The sequence below is a fragment of the Camelus ferus genome, chromosome 11 (assembly GCF_009834535.1).
Source record: "Camelus ferus isolate YT-003-E chromosome 11, BCGSAC_Cfer_1.0, whole genome shotgun sequence".
In the NCBI taxonomy this organism is placed as follows: Eukaryota; Metazoa; Chordata; class Mammalia; order Artiodactyla; family Camelidae; genus Camelus; species Camelus ferus.
The window spans coordinates 67,291,388-67,311,354 of record NC_045706.1 but is presented as its reverse complement, the minus strand read 5'-3'; the positions used below and the strand labels follow the sequence as shown (position 1 = coordinate 67,311,354).

Sequence of the window (19,967 nt, the reverse complement as noted above, 5' to 3'; positions counted from 1 at the left end):
GCCTACCGGCCCGCCGGTTGGTCAGGCAGGCAAGCGGCAGTTGGCAGTTGGGCTTAGCAGCTGGCGGTTCCGAAGTCCCGCAGCTCTTCCGAGGCGGCTGCTGAGGCGGCGGCAGTGGCGCGGTCCCTAAATGGTCCGCTGGCAGGTGTTCCACGTGGGGCCGCGCTCCAGCAGCCTCATCCGCGAGGGCTCCTACCGCGTGGTGTGGTGAGTGTCCGCGTCCCGCGTGCCGGCCGCGCCCGCCCGGCTTCCAGCTTGGTCTCGCCTAATGCGGCCGTTGCGCTGGCCCCGACCCGCGACACCGACCCTGGCCGGACCGCAGCAGGGGGTCTCGGGTAGGGCCGGGCCGCTTGGCCGGGGCGTTACTCGCGGCGCTTCCTGGGCGGCCCTCGCTGGGCTCGCAGACTGGGGGAGGGGCCCGGGGGCAGAGGCCGGGACCAGGGGACCCCGGGATCCCCGGGACAGGAACGGCCCCCTGCCCCAGGGTGCTCGCCTCGCGGCTTTTCCCTGATGTCTCCATAGTGAAGCCGCGAATTACTTCAGATGCTTGAGGAGGCGGCTGTGGTCCGGACAGCGGGCCTCAGAGGCCGGTGTGCACAACCCTGAAGTCATCGTCTTGTTTTCCCCCCTCCCCTGCCTTTTCCGTGGTCGGCTTTGGTTCAGAACCTTCCATGGTGCCAGGGGTGCTGTCCTGAGCAGGCTCTCTAAAAGGCATGAAGTGGCATCAGTTAGGGTGTGGAATGTCTCCATCTTGAAGTGTTTAAATGGGTTTGGGCATGGTACTGTTCGCTTTTCAGGAAGGATAAGTCAGCATCGCTGTTGTGATTTATTTAAGGAGTCTTTTGGAGTTGGGCCTAATTTGACTTTTGTTCCCTCTTTTACCCTGTGTGAGTTCTCGTGCTGGCATAAAGACTTCCAGAGATTTTAGCACAATGACTGTGGACTTTTCCTGTTGAAGCTTTAGTGGCCAGTGCGTATGCCGCCCTGATGGAGTTCTTGCAGAACCACATGCAGGCTCCCTTGTCTGGCTCCAGATCCCTCAGAATTGTTCGTGGGATGGGGGTTATGCTGTTTTTTTTTTTTTTTTTTTTTTTATTGGAACCAACTACCTGTGGTATTTTGTGCTGATGGAGACTTGTGGAGGTGTAGGCTTCCTTACACCTAAACTTTCATGTGAGTGTGCCTTTTGTATTGAATGAAGGAAGCAGGCTACTTATGAACACTTCGTGTCAGGTACTCTGCTAGGTACCTTATCTCATGTTATCTGAACAGTCACCAGCAGAGAGGGAAGGGCAGTGCTAGCTCTATTTCAGATGAGAAAGTGTTTTGAGGTGAAGCCAGTTCCTAAGGTCACACAACTAAAAAGTCAAACTTGAGATTGTAGAGTGAGATCCTGTTTCGGTTGCCAGAGCTCTTTTCATTACTCCCTATTTTCCTTAATTAGTGTTATTAATAATTTTGGAATTTTAGTATATTTTACTCTTAAAGCAAATTTATTTCAGAAACGTATTCAAATTTGAATGGTCATAATTTTAGAAATACATAGAAGGAATATTTTACCACGTATGCTAGCTAGGTATAAAGACTAGTTACAATCCTTTTAAAAAATGCTTGAATATTTGCATTCTCTTCAGGAGCAGAGTGCTTCACAGTACACAGCTGTGAAGATTCATGTGAACTCAGTAGGCTAGGAGCCATAAGAGGAATTAAGTTAGGTCAGGCCTAAAAGAAACAAGGTCCTAGAAGGTAACAGAAAGACGGTACTGCCCACAACTTCGCTTACCTGGAGTAGGTCTGATTGCTGTGCACCTGCTGGTATGTGTGCTAGTCACCAGGTCTCATTGTGAGGGGCTTGGAATTGCCCATCACAGCCTTGGGCCCTTAGAAAAAATTAACGCTTAAATATGTACTGAAAAAGTCTAATTTTGTGACATTTCAGTTAAGTTTTTTTTTTAATCTGATGAGAATTTTTCCTAGTCTGAAGACGATTTATATCTGGTAACATTCTATCTCGACTGTGGACTTACGTGACTTAAGTCTCTATTAGGTAAAATGTGAAGTCCACTTACTATATATTTTTTTCCTTTCTTAAGTAAAATTCAATTACTAATATTACTGGAATTAGAATCCTGGGCCCAGATTATGACTTTTTATCTTCAGGTTGATGGTATTTCATATAAGAGTTTAATTTACATTGTGCATTATTAGTATTTAGTAAATGTTGGTTAATGATGCTGGGTTTTTGAAGGATTTCTTGATTGAATTATTAATAATATTTGAAGAACTGATGTTTTGAGAAGCTTAATGTTTCCAGAAGGACTTAAATTTTAAGGAAGAAATTTATTTTATTTTATTTTCTTAATCTGTTCATCAGGAATTTTGTCTTTTCTATGAAAAGTCCTTTCCTTAACATTATGTAGGGAATATAAAGAGTGGAGTTTGAACTGAGCCTTTCTTAGTGGTGTGATTTTGATAGAAAGATAATAGGTGCAAGTGACAATCTAAGCTATGGGATCCAATCCTGCAAAAGGACTTAGGTGGCAAATTGTGGAGGACTCTGTAGGCAGAAAGGAGTTTGATTTTATGTTTGTGCAATGGAGAAGCATCAGAGTTTTTGAAGAGAGGCAGGCACATGATCAGTTTTGAAATTCTGGGAACATCTAGGTTGACACAGGTGGAAATGACAGGAGGAAACTGAGGTGGGGAATCAGCTAGGCTAGTGACCTTCTAAAGGTGAAGTGAGGTAGCGGTGTGGAGGATGGAGATGTTAGAGTCAATAATGGGCTCTTGTCAGAGGTGTGGTGGACTTTTCATCATGGCAGGTATGGGATGCAAAGGATGATGAGGTCTTACAGGGTAAGAGGCTTAAGAGGTGGGATATGGATTTGGGAGAGATTCTGAGACAGGACCTGGTGATGTGGTATGGGGAAGTTTGTTAATTGCAAGGCTTCTAGCTTAGGGACATGGTGGTGCCATTATTAGAGGAGGAATACTGTAGGCAGAGGAAGTTTGTTAAGGAGAATTAGTGAGTTCTGGTTGGACTTGTTAAGTTTATGATGCCAGTAGGTCCTTTGGGTTGTATCCACAAGGTATCCTGGAAATAAGAGGGACATAGAATCTGGAGATGAAAATTTGTGTAAGTGGTAGTCTGGTGTACAGGAACACAGATTCTTATTTGAGATCATTGGTTAGGTGAAATTGCATACATATATGCTGTGTGTTTATCTTTTTAGTAAACAATCCATATCATTTGTAGATTTTCAAAGGGTTCATTATCCCAGAGAAGTTAAGAACCAGTGAGACAGAACAGAAAGACCAAAGAAGAAGCCTTGGCAAGCAAGTAGTTTTAAGAGGTGGTTAAAGGAAGAGGATGCCTAAGACTGGTGAGGTGTATGACTCAGGAGAAAAGGGAAAAAAATTGGTATGAAAGAGAGAAGCTGAAGCTGTATGCTTCATCATCTAATTAAGGTAACCATCTATGTTGTATAAATCCAGCTTGAAACATTTTCTGAATGTAACTGAGAGGTTGTGGGGTCATCTCCATAGATCTGATAATTGAAGGTTTGAGAGGGGACAAGTTGAGAAAAAAGTGTGAGCTGAGCTGAAGGAATGCCTGACTTTAGGTGTCCTTAGTGTACAAGCTACAGAAGAGGAGGAGGAGGTGTGGTCAGAGGCCAGAGACCTGGGAGTCCACATTGTCGGAGGAGCCGGGGACATAGTGGTCACTAGGGATCAGTACTGAGGATGTAGAGAGCAGGGTGCAGCTGGAAGACAGGCTGTTGGATTTGTTGACTTTCAGCTGTCCTCAAAAAAAACATAGTTTTAACAAAAATTTTGTCGTGCTCATATTCCTGATGGTGCAGTATCTGGTCCTGTTAATGTTTCTGTGATCACAGCAGGCTGGTAAGAACTACCATTTAGTCAATGTTTTCTGTTATTTTTTTAAGCATATATTCATTAGTCCTCTTAACCACACTGCAGGGGTGGTTCCTTTCAGTAAGTGGAAGTCTGAGACACAGCGAGGTTACTTAATTTGCCCACAGATACCCAACTAGGAAGTGGTAGAGCATCTGTGTCTGCTTCCTAAGTGATACTCAGCCAAAGATTGGAGTTGAGAAAATGCATGCTTTCAATAACAGAAAATATCTATTGTCTGCTTTTTGCATGGTTTGCTTTTTAGCCTTTTAAAAACCTTTCATGCAAGGTCATTCACTTAGAATTCATTGAGCATCAGTTCTCTGCAAGGACTCACGTGGCACCTGCCCTTCAGTAGCTCTTGTTCCAGACAATGGGGTGCAGTTGAGCAGGAACACAGAAGCCCCTGTAGAGTGCCGTGGGTGACAAAGGCCTGAGTGGTGTGTGGATGTCCATGTCTGACTTCGCAAACCTTCGCACTGGGTGTTGGTGTCTGACTGGGATTTTGCCGTGAGAAGTTCACTCTGGGTAGAGGAGAGTGCACACGCCGAGGCACAGCAGTCTGAACACGGTACCTTAGGTCAGGAAAACCAGGAGTTGTCTGAGAAGTGAGGCTGTGGGTGGGTGCCTTGGGGAGAAAGCTGGAGTGGAGGCAACTGTGATGGGTGGGGCCGAGTTCTGAGGGGCTTTGTTTTCTAAGGAGTTGGGACTTGATTTGGTAGGGGAAGGTCCTCGAAGGATGGCCGTTTTCTGCTGGTTCCTCATCCAATTTTGTGTTTCCTTCTTTGTCTCTCTTTGACTTTCTAACCGGTGCACTTGTCTCTTCCGTCTACTTATTTACGGCTACTCAGTGGGTGTGATTTTTATCCAGTCTCCACAGGAATTTTGAAATGTATATGGGTTTTGTTTTGCTTTTTGTTGTTGCATTGATTGGAAGTGTTATTGGCCTCTGGTGTGTATGTGGTGGAGGCGGTTCTGCCAAATGACCTGCATGCAGTTTGTGCGCAGCACATTCAGTCCCTGCACCAGAGGAATGTCCTGTTTAGATGCCCGTGGTGTTTCCCTCCAGCCCATCCTACAGAGGTGCTGGGCCCTATTCAGGTCCTGCCTTCCTCTGACATTCATCTCCTCCAACAATGTATCCTTATTACTTTCACCTCTAGCCCTCCCTCCATCCCTCCCCGGGACTTTGCTGGGTATTGGTACCACCTGTTTCAAAGGCAGGACCAGCAGTGGTATAAATCATGTACAGAGGCTCCAGGCCAGATTCCTAGTTGTGCTGGTTTAGCTGTTAATTTGACTTTTAATAAAGAAGTCCCTTGTTTGGTTTTTGGAGCTCAAAGATGGGAGGAGACCGTCTTACATGAGCAACAGAAAATCCAGAGTTTCTGAACAGTTTTGAGTGCAAGTAAAATGCAAACAAAATTCATTTTGATATTAGTTACATCCCTAATGTGCTTCTGGTGGTTAGCTATAATATATATGTCATTCTGGTGAATTGAATTTGTGTGTTCTCAATTCTCAAGTATTAATAAAAATACTTTAATGAAAAGCATCCTAGTTGAGTTTTCCAGGAATTATGTATAGTTTATTCCTCACCTTGCTCGCAGTAATGTACCTACTAAATAAAAAACAAATGATTCCCCCAAAAAATCTCAGGCGACCCCACCACACATCCAGCCTGCTCTGCCCACCCACCTGCCTGATTCTGGTATGCTGTTTCTTCCTCTTTGCCTTCTCTTTTCTCTTTCACTTCTTGGGGCTCCCATGCATTGGAAAGCCAACAGGATAGATGTTCTCCAAGGTCTGTCTCAGATGCTCAGTCTTAGGGTAAGCTCTGGTCTCTGAACCCATCCATGGCTTGTAGGAGCTGGGGGTGGGGTGTAGGGGTGAGGTCTGCGGTACTTCACCATGACCAGCTGGCTAACATTAGTTGCAAGCTTGCCTTAGTTGCTGTGGTTGCAAAGTCATTTTCATCCTCACCTCTGAGTTATTATTTTTTTCACTGTACAGATTGAGGAAACCAGGCCTCAGGTAACTTGTCCAGGGTTCACAGCCAGTAAATGTATAGCAGAACTGGGATTTGTCTAGACCTCAAAACCTGTAATTATTATTTTTTTCCCTAAACTACTGTAGACTTTCCTCTGTTACAGTGAGTTACCTGGAAATGTGCTTCTTGCATCCTGGATTCCTGAATATGTTGGCACCAGAATATAACATGATGATTGTCATGGCCAACTTGGGCCTGTTGTGGAGATGGAAGAAGGGAGGAACTGAGAAACTTGGAAGGGGTGAGGAAGGTAGGGTCAAAGCAGCTTCATTTTTGTCAGAAGGGTGTTTATCAGTGTTGATCCTTCTGACTCCTCCTATGTACCTCCACCAGTTTCTTGATTTTCATTCATTTAGTAATGATACTGAGCATGTACCTGTCCTGTGTGCTAAGCAGTATGATCAAAGTGGTTTTTTACTTTTTGGTGTTTGCAGTCTAACAGGAAAGTAATCACATTTACTCAATATGATGAATGCAGAGTGCTACCGTTTATACGAATAAAAAGTTGAGCAAAGGTTTGAGGAGTAGTCTGGGAGGGTTTCCTGGAGGAAGTGCTGTTTAAGCCAGAATCTGGAGAATGACTTGCAGCTAGCAGAGTGAAAGATAGGGAAAGGGTGCTAAAGCATTTCAGGCACTACGTGTAGCAAATGGGTTGTAGAAATCGGGGAGTTTGTGATTATGATCCAGGGATATTTCTCATGGTGTTGCACAGACAGGAAGAGCAGTTAAAGCTTCAGGTATGGATGTAAAACTAGATCATAGGAACTAAAAGAAGATAGGAAGGTAGGAACTGAAAACTAGATCAAGGCATCTACTCCCCACTCTCTGTACATTTACAAAATCTTCTTGCATGCTGCATCTCTGCACAGCTGTTTGTTTTTTTTTTTGTTGTTGTTGTTTCTTCTTGTTTCAATTTTACTACATTCCCATGCACTTGGCAGAAGAGAGCTGACCCTAGCTTCCCAGAGGTATGTGTCTTCAGAGCACTCCAGCTCCTGGGGGAGAGATTCTAATGCAGCCTGGGCTAGTGTCCACCACTGGTCTGGGCATCTGAGGCCCAGGTGGAGTCATCTGATAAGGCTGAACTTCTTTAAGGTGGCACAGTGAGGTGTGGGTGGTCATGAGATGTCTGCTGCTGACCTCTGACACTTACCAGGGTAGCTCTTGATGCTGCTTCCCTTACTCTTGTGCTGGGCCTGAGGCCTGCTGATGGGGGCTGGGGGTAGGAGAAGAGAGGACAGCAAAGTCATTTAGGCAGGAGAGGGTCTTTGGGTTGCTTTTATGGTGCTTCTGCTTTCCTGTCTCTGGCAGTATGGGGGTGGCAGCCAAACTGGATGGCGTTCTTTACAATGTATTTAATATTTGATACATATCTAACATGTGAGTTATGCAGCCTAACAATAAACACCCAAGAACCCACCACCCACTGACTGACTTCACACCAGATTGTCGGAGGCCCATGTTCTGATCTCTGGCTGGGAGTCTGTATAGTAGAGCAGGGAATACTGTGGGTTCTGGACACCTGTATGTGACCTGAGCTTGTTTTTCTCTCCTGTAGAGAGGGGGTAGCGATACCCACCTCAGGGTTGGGAGGATTGAATGAAACACATCGGTGAGCTCTGAGCCCTTGGCCTCGGGTTAGTGCTCTAGTTGTTACTCCCTGGAAGTGAGCAGGCCTGGTGAGACCAGTGTCCTCCCTCCCCTCAGTCTCTTGGACATCATCCTGGAGTGTGAAGCAGAGTCTGTGGAAGTGAGACTGTCAGACTTGTGTCACAGTGTTATGTGGGCTAGGGCAACATCCTCTCCTGGTGAGATTTATCACTTAGAGCATCTTCTCTGCCTGGCCCTGGCCCATGTTCCTGCCCACCCTGAGGAGAGCTGCAGGTGGTGTAGGAGACAGACTGATAAGGAAATAGATAACTGTGTCAGTTGGTGAAAACACTGATACGAGATAATTCTGGACAGAACCGCTAACTCCACCTGGGTTTCCCAGTTTGTAATTAATTCAGCAAGTGGTGTCGGTATGCATTAGGACACGTACTAGTTGTTAAGCTACTTCAGTGAATAAAACACCTAGTCCCCGGGAGGCTCATGGACAGTGTATGCCTGGCTTAGAGTGAGCCCATTCCATAGGTTGTTGTTTGGTTTTGCTTATGTTTTCCCTTGCTGTGCAAAAGCTTGTAAGTTTAATTAGATCCCATTCATTTGTTTTTGCTTTTATTTCTGTTTCTTGAGTAGACTGCACTAGGAGAACATTACCGAGATAGATGTGAGATAATGTTTCTCCTATGTTTTCTTCTAGGAGGTTTATTGTGTCTTGTCTTATGTTTAAGTCTTTAATCAATTTTGAGTGTATTTTTGTATACGATGTGAGGGAGTATTCTTGCTTCATTGATTAACATTGCTGCTGTTCAGTTTTCCCAAAACCGTTTGCTGAAGAGACTGTCTTTATTCCATTGTATGTTCTTGCCTCCTTTGTCAAAGATTAATTGACCAAAAGTTTGTGGGTTCATTTCTGGGCTCTATCCTGTTCCATTGGTCCACAGGTCTGTTTTTGTACCAATGCCATACTGTTTTGATGACTGTAGCTCTATAGTATTGTCTGAAGTCTGGGAGCATTATTCCTCCAGCCTCATTCTTTTTCTTCAGCAGTGCTATGGCAATTCTGGGTCTTTTGTGATTCCATATAAATTTTATTATGATTTGTTCTAGTTCTGTGAAATATGCCCTGGGTAATTTAATAGAGGTTACATTAAATCTGTATGTTGCCTTGGGCAGTATGACCACTTTAACACTATTGATTCTTCCAATCCAGGAGCATGGGATATCTTGTCATTTTGTTAAGTCTTCTTTAATTTCCTTAATCAGTGTTTTCTAGTTCTCCGTGTATAAGTCTTTCACCTCCTTGGTTAGATTTATTCCTAGGTATTTTATTACTTTCAGTACTGTTCAAAAAGGGACTGTTTCTTTACTTTCTTTTCCTATTGATTCATTGTTAGTGTAAATAAATGCAACTGATTTTTGTACATTAATCTTGTATCCTGCTACCTTGCTGAGTTATTTGATTAGTTCTAGTAGTTTTTATATGAAACTTTTAGGTTTTTCTATCTATAGTATCATGCCATCTGCATATAGTGACAATTTTACCTCTTGTTTTCCAATTTGGATCCCTTTTATTTCTTTTTCCTTGCCTGATTACTGTGGCTAGGACTTTCAAGACTATGTTGAATAGGAGTGGTGAGAGTGGACAACTTTGATGGCCCCAGATTTTAGTGGGAAAGTTTTTAGTTTTTCACCTTTGAGTACTAAGCTGGCTATAGGTTTGTCATAAATAGTTTTTATTATGTTCATATATGTTCCCTCTATACCCACTGTGGTGAGAGTTTTTATCATAAATGGGTGTTGAATTTTATCAAATGCTTATCCTGCATTGATTGAGATGATCATGTGTTTTTTGTCCTTTCTCTGGTTGATGTGGTGTAATATATTGATTGATTTGCTTATGTTGAACCTTCCTTGTGTTCCTGGGATGAGTCCAACTTGATCATGGTTTGTGAACTTTTTTATGTGCTGCTGGATTCTGTTTGCTAATATTTTGTTGAGGATTTTTGCATCTATTTTAATCAGTGATACTGGCCTATAATTCTCTTTCTTGGTAGTGTCTTTGCCTGGTTTTGGTATCAGGGTGATGGTGGCTTTATAGAACGAGTTTGGGAGTACTCCCTCTTTTTCAGTCTTCTGGAAGATTTTGAGAAGGACTGGTATGAGTTCTTTGTATGTTCAGTAGAATTCCCCAGTGAAGCCATCTGGTCTTGGATTTTTATTTGTAGGGAGGTTTTTTTATTGCTAATTCAATTTCATTTCTAGTGATAAGTTTGTTCAAGTGGTCAGTTTCTTGATTCAGTCTTGATGGACTGTATATTTCCAGAAACTTGTCCATTTCATCTAGGTTATTCATTTTGTTTCTATGTAGTTGTTCATAGTATCCTTGTATGATATTTTGTATTTCTATGATATTGGTGGTCCTGGATTTGTTTTGTAGGAAGTTTTAAAATTTACTGATTTAATAAAACTCCTTGCTAGTTTTCAGTCTGCTTTGGAGCTCACTGGGCTTCCTGTAACTGGGTGTCTGTTTCCTTTCCCAGGTTAGGAAAAGTTTTCAGACCTTGTTTATTCAAATATGTTCTCTGCCCCTTTTCTCTTCTTCTGGAGCTCCTATAATGAGAATGTTACTCTGCTTGATGTTTTGCCATTAATCTTGTAAGCTGCCTTCACTTTTTTTTTTCCTTCCTTTCCATTTTTGCTTCTATGTTTGAGGGAGTTCCCCTCACCTGTCCTTGAGTTCACTGATTTTGTGTGTGTGTGTGTGCTTCATCTAGTGCATTTTTAAGTTTAATTATTGTATTCTTTAGTTCTGTGACTTCTGTTAGGAACTTTCTTTTATTTTCTAGCTCTTTGTTGAAGTTCTCACTGTGTTCATCCATTATTCTTCTGAGTTCAGTGGGCTTTACTTATGAGTGTACTTTGAATTTTTCATCAGGCAAATTACTTTTCTTCATTTCATTAAGTTTTTTTTTTTTTCTGGGGTTTTATCTTGTTCTTTCATTTGGAATGTTGTCCAGAGTCTTCTGTTTCTTCATTTCACTTGACTTTCTGTGTTGGTTTCTATGCATTAAGTAAAACAGCCACCTCTCCCAGTCTTGAAGAGTTGTGTGGGAGAAGAACTTTGTCAATTAACCCTGCCTACCCTTGGTTGTCAGTGAAACTGATTATCCAAGCAGCTTGTTTTATTTTAACAGCTCCTAGCAGTTGAGGGTGTGCCAAGACCAGTCAGTATCCTAAAGGGTAGGCTCTCAATCAACACCAAGATTCAGGCTGATTGGAATCCAAACCGCCCAGTAACAACTTTTAAAGAATACAAATATCCTGCGGCTTGGGACTGCAAATATAGGCCCTGCTGGCCCCTAGAGCTAGGAATTCTGGAGATGTCTCCTGGAGAACAGTCACAGTGAACAGGGCTTCAGATAAGTATACAAGCTCCTTTCTGGAAAATGTCAGTGAGCTGTATGTAACAAGGCAGACTGAGAGTGTAATGATGGCACCCATAGCCTACCTTCCCTGAGAGCACCTCAGTAGTCTCATGATGTGTGCCAAACCTGAAGCCTGCCTCCAAGTCGAAAGCTCTAAGACTAGAAAGAAGGCCTTTTTTTTCACATAAAGGCTGGGGGTGTGTCTCAGTGCCCTGAAAGTCATAGCTTGCCAAGAAGTGCCTCTCCAACTGTTACAGTCCCATTGGACCGAGACATGCAATCGGTCCTGGCCTCCAGAGGTAGGTGATCAAGGAGCATCCCCTGAGTGGAAGCCACAAAACCTGGGTCACCGGTGTGTAGACATTCCCCGCTTGGAGATACTGGCTCTCTGAAGCCCATCAGAGGGAGAGAGCGAAGATGGCTGGAGTGAAGCAGTGGGAGGGTGCAAAGATGACACCTTCTGAATAAAGGGGAGCAGAAGAAATGGGAAAAGATGAAGTAAGAAATACGGCAAGACAGAGGGAGAGCAGGGAAGATGGCACCTGCTGGCTGGAGCATAAAGCTGGCACCCAAAGGGAAGGGAAAAAAAAGATGGTACCTGCCAGTTTTATTAAGGCAGAGGGAGAGCAGGAGGATGGCACCACCACCAGCCTCAGCCCCTGTAGAGTATCCCAGCAGCCCCTGCCCCTCAGACCAATGCTTTAAATTTTGGAAATGAGTCTCTTTCACATAAAGTGTGGGTGCTTTTCAAAGAGCCACTTCTGCACTTGGCCCTGGACCAAAAGCACAGGCCTTTTAAGAGGCGTTCCTGAATTCACCACAACTCAGTGGGTCTCACAGTCATGTGTCCTTGAGGGTCTTCCAAGTCAGATGTTTTGGGGGTTTCTCTCTCAGTTGTCAGTCTTCAAAGTTTGAGTCCCCAGTGTGGGGGTACACACCGTTCATACCTCAGGGAGAAGTTCCGTGTTTTGAGTTCCCTCCTGAGTGTGTCTGTTCAGGGGTGGGGTTTATGGTGAAATTGTGTCTCAGCCTTTCCCACCTGCTTTGATATGGTTTCCCTCTGGTTTGCCTGATGTGAAGGGGTTGCTCCACCATTTCTCAGGCTTTTCCAGAGGAAATTGTTCCACATGTAGCTGTACATTTGGTGTGTTTGTGGGTGGAGGTGAGTTCAGGATGTTTCCATGGCGCCACATTGAACTGAAACCTATTGTATATGTTTTAAACTTTGGTTTTCAAGTGCTCAGGTCACTGCTAGTATATGGAAGTATGATTAATGCTGTGTATTCATGTTTATGTATGAATCTTATATTCTGGGATCTTGCTAAATCTATTTATTATAATATATTATGAGTTTTCTTATAGATTCCTTGGAGTTTTCTCCATAGACAATGATGTCATCTGTAAATGACAATTATATTTCTTCTTTTCTAGTCGATATGCCTTTATTTCCTTTCTTGCTGTACTGCACTAACTAGAACCTGTAGTAAAGTTGCAAACTGACAGAAGACAGCAGACATTCTAACGTTTTCGAACTTGGGAAAAGCGTTCATTCTTTCACCATTATGATGTGAGATGTGAGTGTTTTGCAGATGTTCTTTGTTAGGTTGAAGGTAGTACCCTTCTATTCCTAGTTTCTGAGCATTTTTAATATGAACGGGTGTTGAATTTTGTTTAATGTTTTTTTCTGTATTAATTGATGTGACTACATGGGTTCTCTTCTTTAGACTCTTCATAGGTTAAATTACAGTGTTGATTTTTGGCTATTGAACCAGGCTTGCATTCTTGGAATAAATTCCACTTGGTGATATTCATGTGGATGCTTAAGGTAGGTATTCTCGTGGATTTCTTGCTGTAGGCTAAATTACAGTTCCCCAAAGAGATCCGTGTCTAATCACTTCTATAGCAATGTGTGATTGTTACCTTGTATGCAAAAAGGATTTTGCAGAAGTAACTAAGTTAAAAATTTTGAGTTTATCATACATTTTCTGGGTTTACTTAATATAAAAGGAGGGACACAGGAACTGAGTCAGAGAGACCATGAGATGATAGAAGCAGAGACTAATGTGATGCACTTTGAAGATGGAAGAAGGGACCAACTTCTTCCAAGGATGACATGCATCCTCTGGAAGCCAGAAAGGGAAAGGGAACAGATTCTCCTGTAAGGCCTCAAAAGGAATCAGCCCTGCTGACACCTTGACTGACATCAGACTACTGACCTGCAAAACATTACTATAATAAATTTGAGGTATTTTAAGCTAGTAAATAGTAATTTGTAATTTAATGATACAGTTTGTAATTTGTAATACTTTATAATAATTTGTCATAACAGCCAGAGAAAATGAACACAACTTATATTTTGTTGAGAATTTGTGTAGGTATGTATCCATATTCCTGGGAGTATTTGTCAGAAATTTACATTTTTGAGCTGTCATTATCAGGGTTTAGTGTTATGTTATGCTGGCCTCATAAAATAAGTTGGGACATAATCGCTTTGCTTCTACTTGGTGGAACAGGTTTTGTGGAATTCATATTATTCTTTTGAAACGTTTGGTGGAAATCGCCAGTGAATACATGGATCAGGAGATTTCTTCTTTGGAAGGACTCTACCTATGAATTGAATGACTTTAAGAGTTTTAATATGTATTAGGTCATCTAGTTCATCAGAGTTAAGTTTTGGTAGTTTGTGGTTTTCAAGGAAATTTTCCCGTTTCATGTCTCTTTTCCCTGTGTGTGTGTGCATGTGTGTGTGTGTGTGTGTGTATATATATATATTTTGAAGTGTAGTTGGTTTGCAATTTTGTGTCAATTTCTGGTGTACAGTGTAATGCTTTAGTCATACCCCATGAGCATACATATATTTGCTTTCATATTCTATTTCATTAAAGGTTACTGCAAGATGTTGAATATAGTTCCCTGTGCTATACAGTATAAACCTGTTGTTTATCTATTTTATATATTGTAGTTAGTATCTGCAAATCTCAAACTCTCAATTTACCCGTTCCCTCTCCCTTCCCCTCTGATAACCATAAGTTTGTTTTCTCTGTCTGTGAGTCTGTTTCTGTTTTGCAGATAAGTCCATTTGTGTCTTCTCCTTTAGATTCCACATGTAAGTGATATCATATGGTATTTATATTTCACTTTCTAGTGAACTTCACTTAGAATGACCATCTCCAAGTCTACCTAAGTGTTGCAAATGGCATTATTTTATTCTTGTTTATGACTGAGTAGTATTCCATTGTGTAAATGTACCACAACTTACTTTATCCAGTCATCTGTCATTGGACATTTAGGTTGTTTCTATGTCTTGGCTATTGTAAGTAGTGCTGCTGTGAACATTGGGGTGCATATATCTTTTCCAGTTAGAGTTTTCTCCAGATATATGCACAAGAATGGAATTGCTGGATCATAGGGTAAGTCTTTTAAGTTGTTTGAGGAATCTCCGTACTGTTTTCCATAATGGCTGCACCAAACTGCATTCCCATCAACAGTGTAGTGGGGTTCCCTTATAGGAGGAACTGTTTTATATGCAAATACAAATTTCTGTTGCCACCAGTCCACACACAGGTCCAGCCAGCTGTGGGTGGGAAGGGAAAGAATAGTAATTGTGAGGCACCTCTGCAGACTCGTTAGCCCCTAAGGCCACAGCAAGATGAGTCCTCCTCCCTCAGCTGGACAAGATGCTCCGCACAGAAATCCCATAAATCCCACAAATCCCACGACACTGACTGTCATTCCCTTTTCACACACCTTTAACAGGTGCCCCGTGAACTTCCTCTCAGCCCATTCCCCTTGTGTCCTTGGGATTAAGAGGGAGCTGCCTCCACCACTCCCCACATTGCAATAATCCCAGGAGGCTCCCTCTACAATGGAGCAGAGAGGCAAAAAGCCCTGTCTCTCAGGCCAAGACTTCCTCTCTGGTCAGGACACCCTGGCCTATCATCTGGCCACCTCAGGGAAGCAGACTGAAGCTCCCCAAAGACAAGGGCTGTCTCTTGGCTCCATTCTAGAAAACTGGATAGTGTTCAGAGGGCTGAAAGGCATGAAAACAGCTCTCCATCCCTAGTTTGCTCAGGGGTGCAGATGATGAGGGAATGCCCCACAGGCCCGTGGCCAATCAGGCTCGAGGGAAAATGACAATGCAGGGGTCCCTGGGGTAAGTGGGAGCTGCAGGCTCCCAGGACCAGTCTGAGGACCCTGTGTCAATGTGGAGGAAGATCTAGTCAGCCCCCTGTGGATCCGTAGCTCCTGGGACCTCCTCAGCCTCCTTCTCTGGACCCCTCTCTGTAGAGCAGCACAGACATGAATAAGACTACAGTGGTCTGAGATCATTTCCAAACAAAACTGTCATCATTCACATTTTACATACATCACCCCAAGGTGCTGCTCCCACCCACAGCCATCCAGATCCACCCCCCAGCCTCTTAACTCCCCTCCACCCTACACCACCCGGGCCCTGATGGTCCCCCCTCCTTCCTTGTCCTTCCTCCCTAACCCCCACATCAGCTGGGGTCAGCACTGAATGAGAAGAAGCCCTAAGGTCCCCGGGGGACCCCCTGGGGGCTGGCAGTGGAGGGCTGGCCTGCTGTTCCCTACTGGCTGCAGTGCCTCTTTCTCCTCCTCCTCCCTGTGACAAACAGGTCACACCTCTTTTTTCCCAGTGAGGGGTGAGCCAGCCCCAGAGTTAAGGCTGGCCTCCCAGAGACCCCGAGGTCAGGCTTGGGCAGGGACAGCTTCCCAGCAGGTACTGGGCCTCCACTAGAGGTCGCTTCCTTGACTTGGCAGCTGGTGGAGGTGCTGGGCTGAGACCATTTCTCTGAGGGGAGGGGGCCTGGGGGGCCCCCCACCTCCAGGGCAGACAAATCTCAAGGGCCCTGGGGCAGAGCTGTGGGACATCGCCCAGGGCCACAGGCTGGACTGAGAGGCCAAGAGGAAGGCCAGGCTGGGGAGCTGCCCCTTGTCTTCACTGGACCCATCCCCTGGCCCTGGGTCCTCCCTTATAGGAGATGTCTCTCTGAGAACTGAGGCATCCCTGGGTCCCAGGCTCCTTGCAGTGCGCTTTTGACCCTGGGAAGGGGAGAGGGGCTGTCCAGCCTGGAATGGAGGGAAACCCTGATGTCCTGGAGAGAATAAAGCATTTGGTGCTGAACAGGCCACTGTCTGCTCGGCAGCACCTTAGAAGTTCCTCAAAATGAACGTCTGCTGGGCTGTCTTCATCACCGACCCCTAGCTGGGGGCCTTAGTCATGTGTCTGGGCATCTAGGCCAACATCAGACTCACGAGGACTTGAGTCCTAATGGGGTGCACTGTGACTGGTGGGTGCCCGCACACCCAACTCCTCCTTCAGATCCAGGAGTCCTTTCTGCACCAGCTGGTAGGAGGGAGGCATACAGTGACTGGCCCCGCATACATGGTGAGGGGAGAAGGAGGGCTGGGCAGGGGGATGATGGCATTGGGGAGCAAGAGGGGGGATGTCTCCAGGACTCCAGTCAAAGTACAGACACTAGAGCACTCCTGCTGTCCTCCTGGGCCTTATTCCCAGCTGTGTGTCCTTCCTTTCCCTCTGGGCCCCCATCCTCTCCTTCCTATGGTCCTGCATCGCATCGAGTCCCTAGCAGGCCCTCCACAAGGCCAGGCCTTCCAGGCAGGGGAGGGATGAACAGAGCCAGGTGGGCCTCCTGTTCTGCATTCCCATCCCTCCCCCGGCTGACCTGGGTCCTTTCCTCCCTTGGTTACCTGGGTGTCTCTCGCCTTCCCTCTTCTACCTGGGGTCCATCCCTCCCTTGTCTCCCTGAGTGTCCCTCTCTCCTCTGGCTCACCTCTTCAAGGGTGAGTCCTTCCTCCTGTTCCAACTCCTCAGCTAGGGCCAAGAGGTCCAGCTGTGGTTCTGGGGAAAGCAAGTCTGCCAGGAATCGAGGGTGAATGACTGCCTCTCCCTAAGAAGGAAGGAAGAGGCTGTGAGTATCCTTGTCCTGGGGTAATTTGTGAGCCATGAATACCAGGAGGGAAAGTGAAAAAGAGACCTACCCCATTGTCCTCCATTAGGTAGCATGTTTTAAACCACCGAGGCAGTCAGCTACACACACACACACACACACACACACACGCTCACACACACACACACACGCTCACACGCACACACACAGAGCTCAGAGACAAGGTTCAGAACTTAAGTCCCAAATGCCCGGGTAGAACCCCAGTCCTGGTGCTGAGAGTGCCAGTCCCTGGAATCTTGCAGCCCCCAGGCTCCAGGCCCAGCCCACCTTGGTGACGCAGGCTTCCTGGGAGCACAGCTTGTCAGTGTAGCTCAGGAGATCTGGGTCTGTGTAGGTCCCGTTCTCTTCCTGCTTCAGTTCATTTCTGTCCTCTTGGAATTCTGCATCTAGCCCCCCAGTGGCTAAGGGGACAGGCCCCACCAGCTCATCCATGGTGTCCACATACTGTTTCACAGCCTCAGGGAGAATCTCCTTAGGTGCCATGGTCTCCCAGGGACACTGGGATGTGTGTAGCTTCCTGGGCACACACACTGGGACAGAGCGGGAGGAGGAAATAAAGGTGAGGGGCCCCTGCGTCCAGCTCCTGACCACACAGCGCACATGTAGGTTCAGACAGTGTTTTGAAGACATAGATGTGGGTGTGGTTGGGAGTCAAGACCACCTGCATCTTCACTCACAGTGATGGGGAATGAGGAGGGAGAGGTAAGGGGGAGCTTCTAAAAGAGTCACATATGAGCAAGTGTGGAACCTCCAATTTTCCAAGTGTCTCCCCATCCAGCCCACTTCTCAGGCAGGCTGTATGTGGTGTCCTTAGACAGGGAGATGGGAGTTTTGTAACTGACCAAATCAGTACCCCAGGGTGAAAAAGGGCAGCTTAGACTCCCTCAGTGGCTGTTGAGGTGACCCCCTTGAGGGAAGAGGACTGATGGGGGCACAGTGGCTGTCCCTAAGCCCCTGTTACCATTGTGTTCAGCTCCACTGGGCACATGGGTACCTGGCTGAGGGCCCATTTTTTGAGCTGGGACCCTGAGGTTCCAGCTTTGGTGGGACTGGAGGAGGCAGGCCCTGCACCCTCTGCATCCACTGCACCTGCTGAAACTGCATCTCCTCCTTTGCCTCAAACTCCATGAACCTGAAGGTAAGGGAGGCACAGGCCATGCTGAGAAAAAGGCCTGGGCTCTGGAGCCCACCAAGGGAGCAGAGATGGATGAATCAGAAGAGGTTGTGCTGGGGACAGTCAAGGCCTGTGAGGTACTGTCCCCACCAGGGAGCTGCTCCTGGGGCAGATACCAGGTCTGGGGCCACCCCTGCCTCCCAGCACTGGATGGCGTTCAATAGCATACACCCAGGTCACTGAATTGAAACAGGCCTGCATGGAAGGCCCACAGAGGAGACAAGGATGGAGTCACATGGACTGTACTGAGAACACTACCTGGATGTGACATCTTGTGTGACAGTGTCACTCCTGGGAGAATGGAAGCCCTGGAGGACAGGGCTGTTATCTACTTGATCCATCAAATGATGGTTGTTTCTAGGAAAGCACCTGTCCCTAGTGGACCTTCATATTTGAAGAATAAATGAGCCCAACAAGCCCCATCACACAGATCTGAGTGGGCCTGGGACCCCACTTCTCCCACCCAGGGATCCCTGCCCTCACTCTCCTAGGACAGGGACCGCTAATGGAATCACAAGTCTCCTTTGAAATGGAAAAACAGTTTCACCCAAGGCCAAAGTCCCAGTGATTCAGGAGGCAGAGGCTTCCTCATGGTCAGGAGGACAATGACAAATTAGCACAACCACAGCACCTCCAGCTGACCTTTCCAGGGGCCAGGGCCCCAGAAAGCACTTTCCATGAAGGGCCCCCTCTGTTCCTGCCCTCCTAGGGCCTGATCCTCTGTTGACCCCAGTGTGCAGATGGGCAAACTGAGGCTCAGAGAGGTAGAGTGACAATCCCACATGTGACTGCTAGTAAGTGGTTGAGTTATCAATGTCCCAAGAGGACAGAGTGCTCACCTTTGGAACGGAAGGTCCAGCACCTGCTGGACATTGGTGAAGCCTCTATAGTTGCCCAGGAATGTGTTCAGGTAGGAGGGGTGGCCACCCAGGATGGCAGGCACCAGGTTCAGCACCAGCTTCTCCAGCCTGTGTCACTGAAGGCTCCACACTCTGTAGGTCTCAGCCCTGCTTCCTGATGGTCCATCTCTCCCCTGGGGTGGAAAGAGGAGAGACATGAGTCAGCAGTGGCACTGGGGACCCCCAGTGGGTTGGGGCTGGAGCTCAGCCCAAATCCTAAACCCTCAAGTTCTTGTGCCAGAGGTGGAAGAGGGGAGCCCTGAGCAGATTCAAGGTTCTCAGCATCACCAGTACAAGGGGCGGAGGGCGATGATTAAATGCATCAGTGTCTCAGATCATTGTGTCAGCACAGCAGTGACAGCACCTCCCTGCATGAATGACCTCATCCCTGTGGCTGCTGCCACAACATCCCATTCTAGAGATGAGAACACAGAGGCTGATCCCTGGGTGGGAGGGATCAGGATTGTTAGGCCAACGTGGACATGTGGGGATGGAGGAGAAACAGGACAGTCTGTAGAAAAATGCAGAAACACTCTTGACTTAACATGAACTGAGATTCTGTCAAAGTCTCTTTCTCAGATTCTGACTTATAAGTGGGCATTGACTTTGCATCTGGCCAAGGCACGGCCTGGGCTGTGAGGGCGGGTGGGAGAGATGGGGAATCAGATTCCTTTGCCAGCAGGTGTATAAGAGGGAGCCCAGGGGAGCAGCAGGGCAGCTCGGGGACCCGGGCTTCCTGGGTGTGGAGTCTCCTCGCTCACACTCACCCTGAGCCTGTCCTGGACTCTGTTGGTGTTGTGGGTCACCTGCCTTTCCTGCAGGGACATGGCATGGGGTAGTCTATGGACCAGGTCCTGTGAGGAGTCCTGCAAACACAGTGCCCAGCAGCCAGGCAGAAACCTCAGA

The 19,967-nt window shown here is 46.2% G+C and overlaps 1 protein-coding gene and 1 pseudogene across 1 annotated transcript; one reads left to right on the top strand and one right to left on the bottom strand.

The window, feature by feature from the left end:
* The window catches only part of LOC116667318, a 434,058-nt pseudogene that overhangs the window by 309,399 nt on the left and 104,692 nt on the right, over nt 1–19,967 (top strand).
* LOC106730962 (NUT family member 2D) lies at nt 581–18,581 on the bottom strand. Its single transcript, XM_032490541.1, is given in 6 exon segments — nt 581–704; nt 15,640–15,751; nt 15,754–15,839; nt 16,729–16,924; nt 17,252–17,518; nt 17,963–18,581. Coding segments are annotated over 6 exon segments (969 nt in total). The 5' UTR covers nt 18,147–18,581.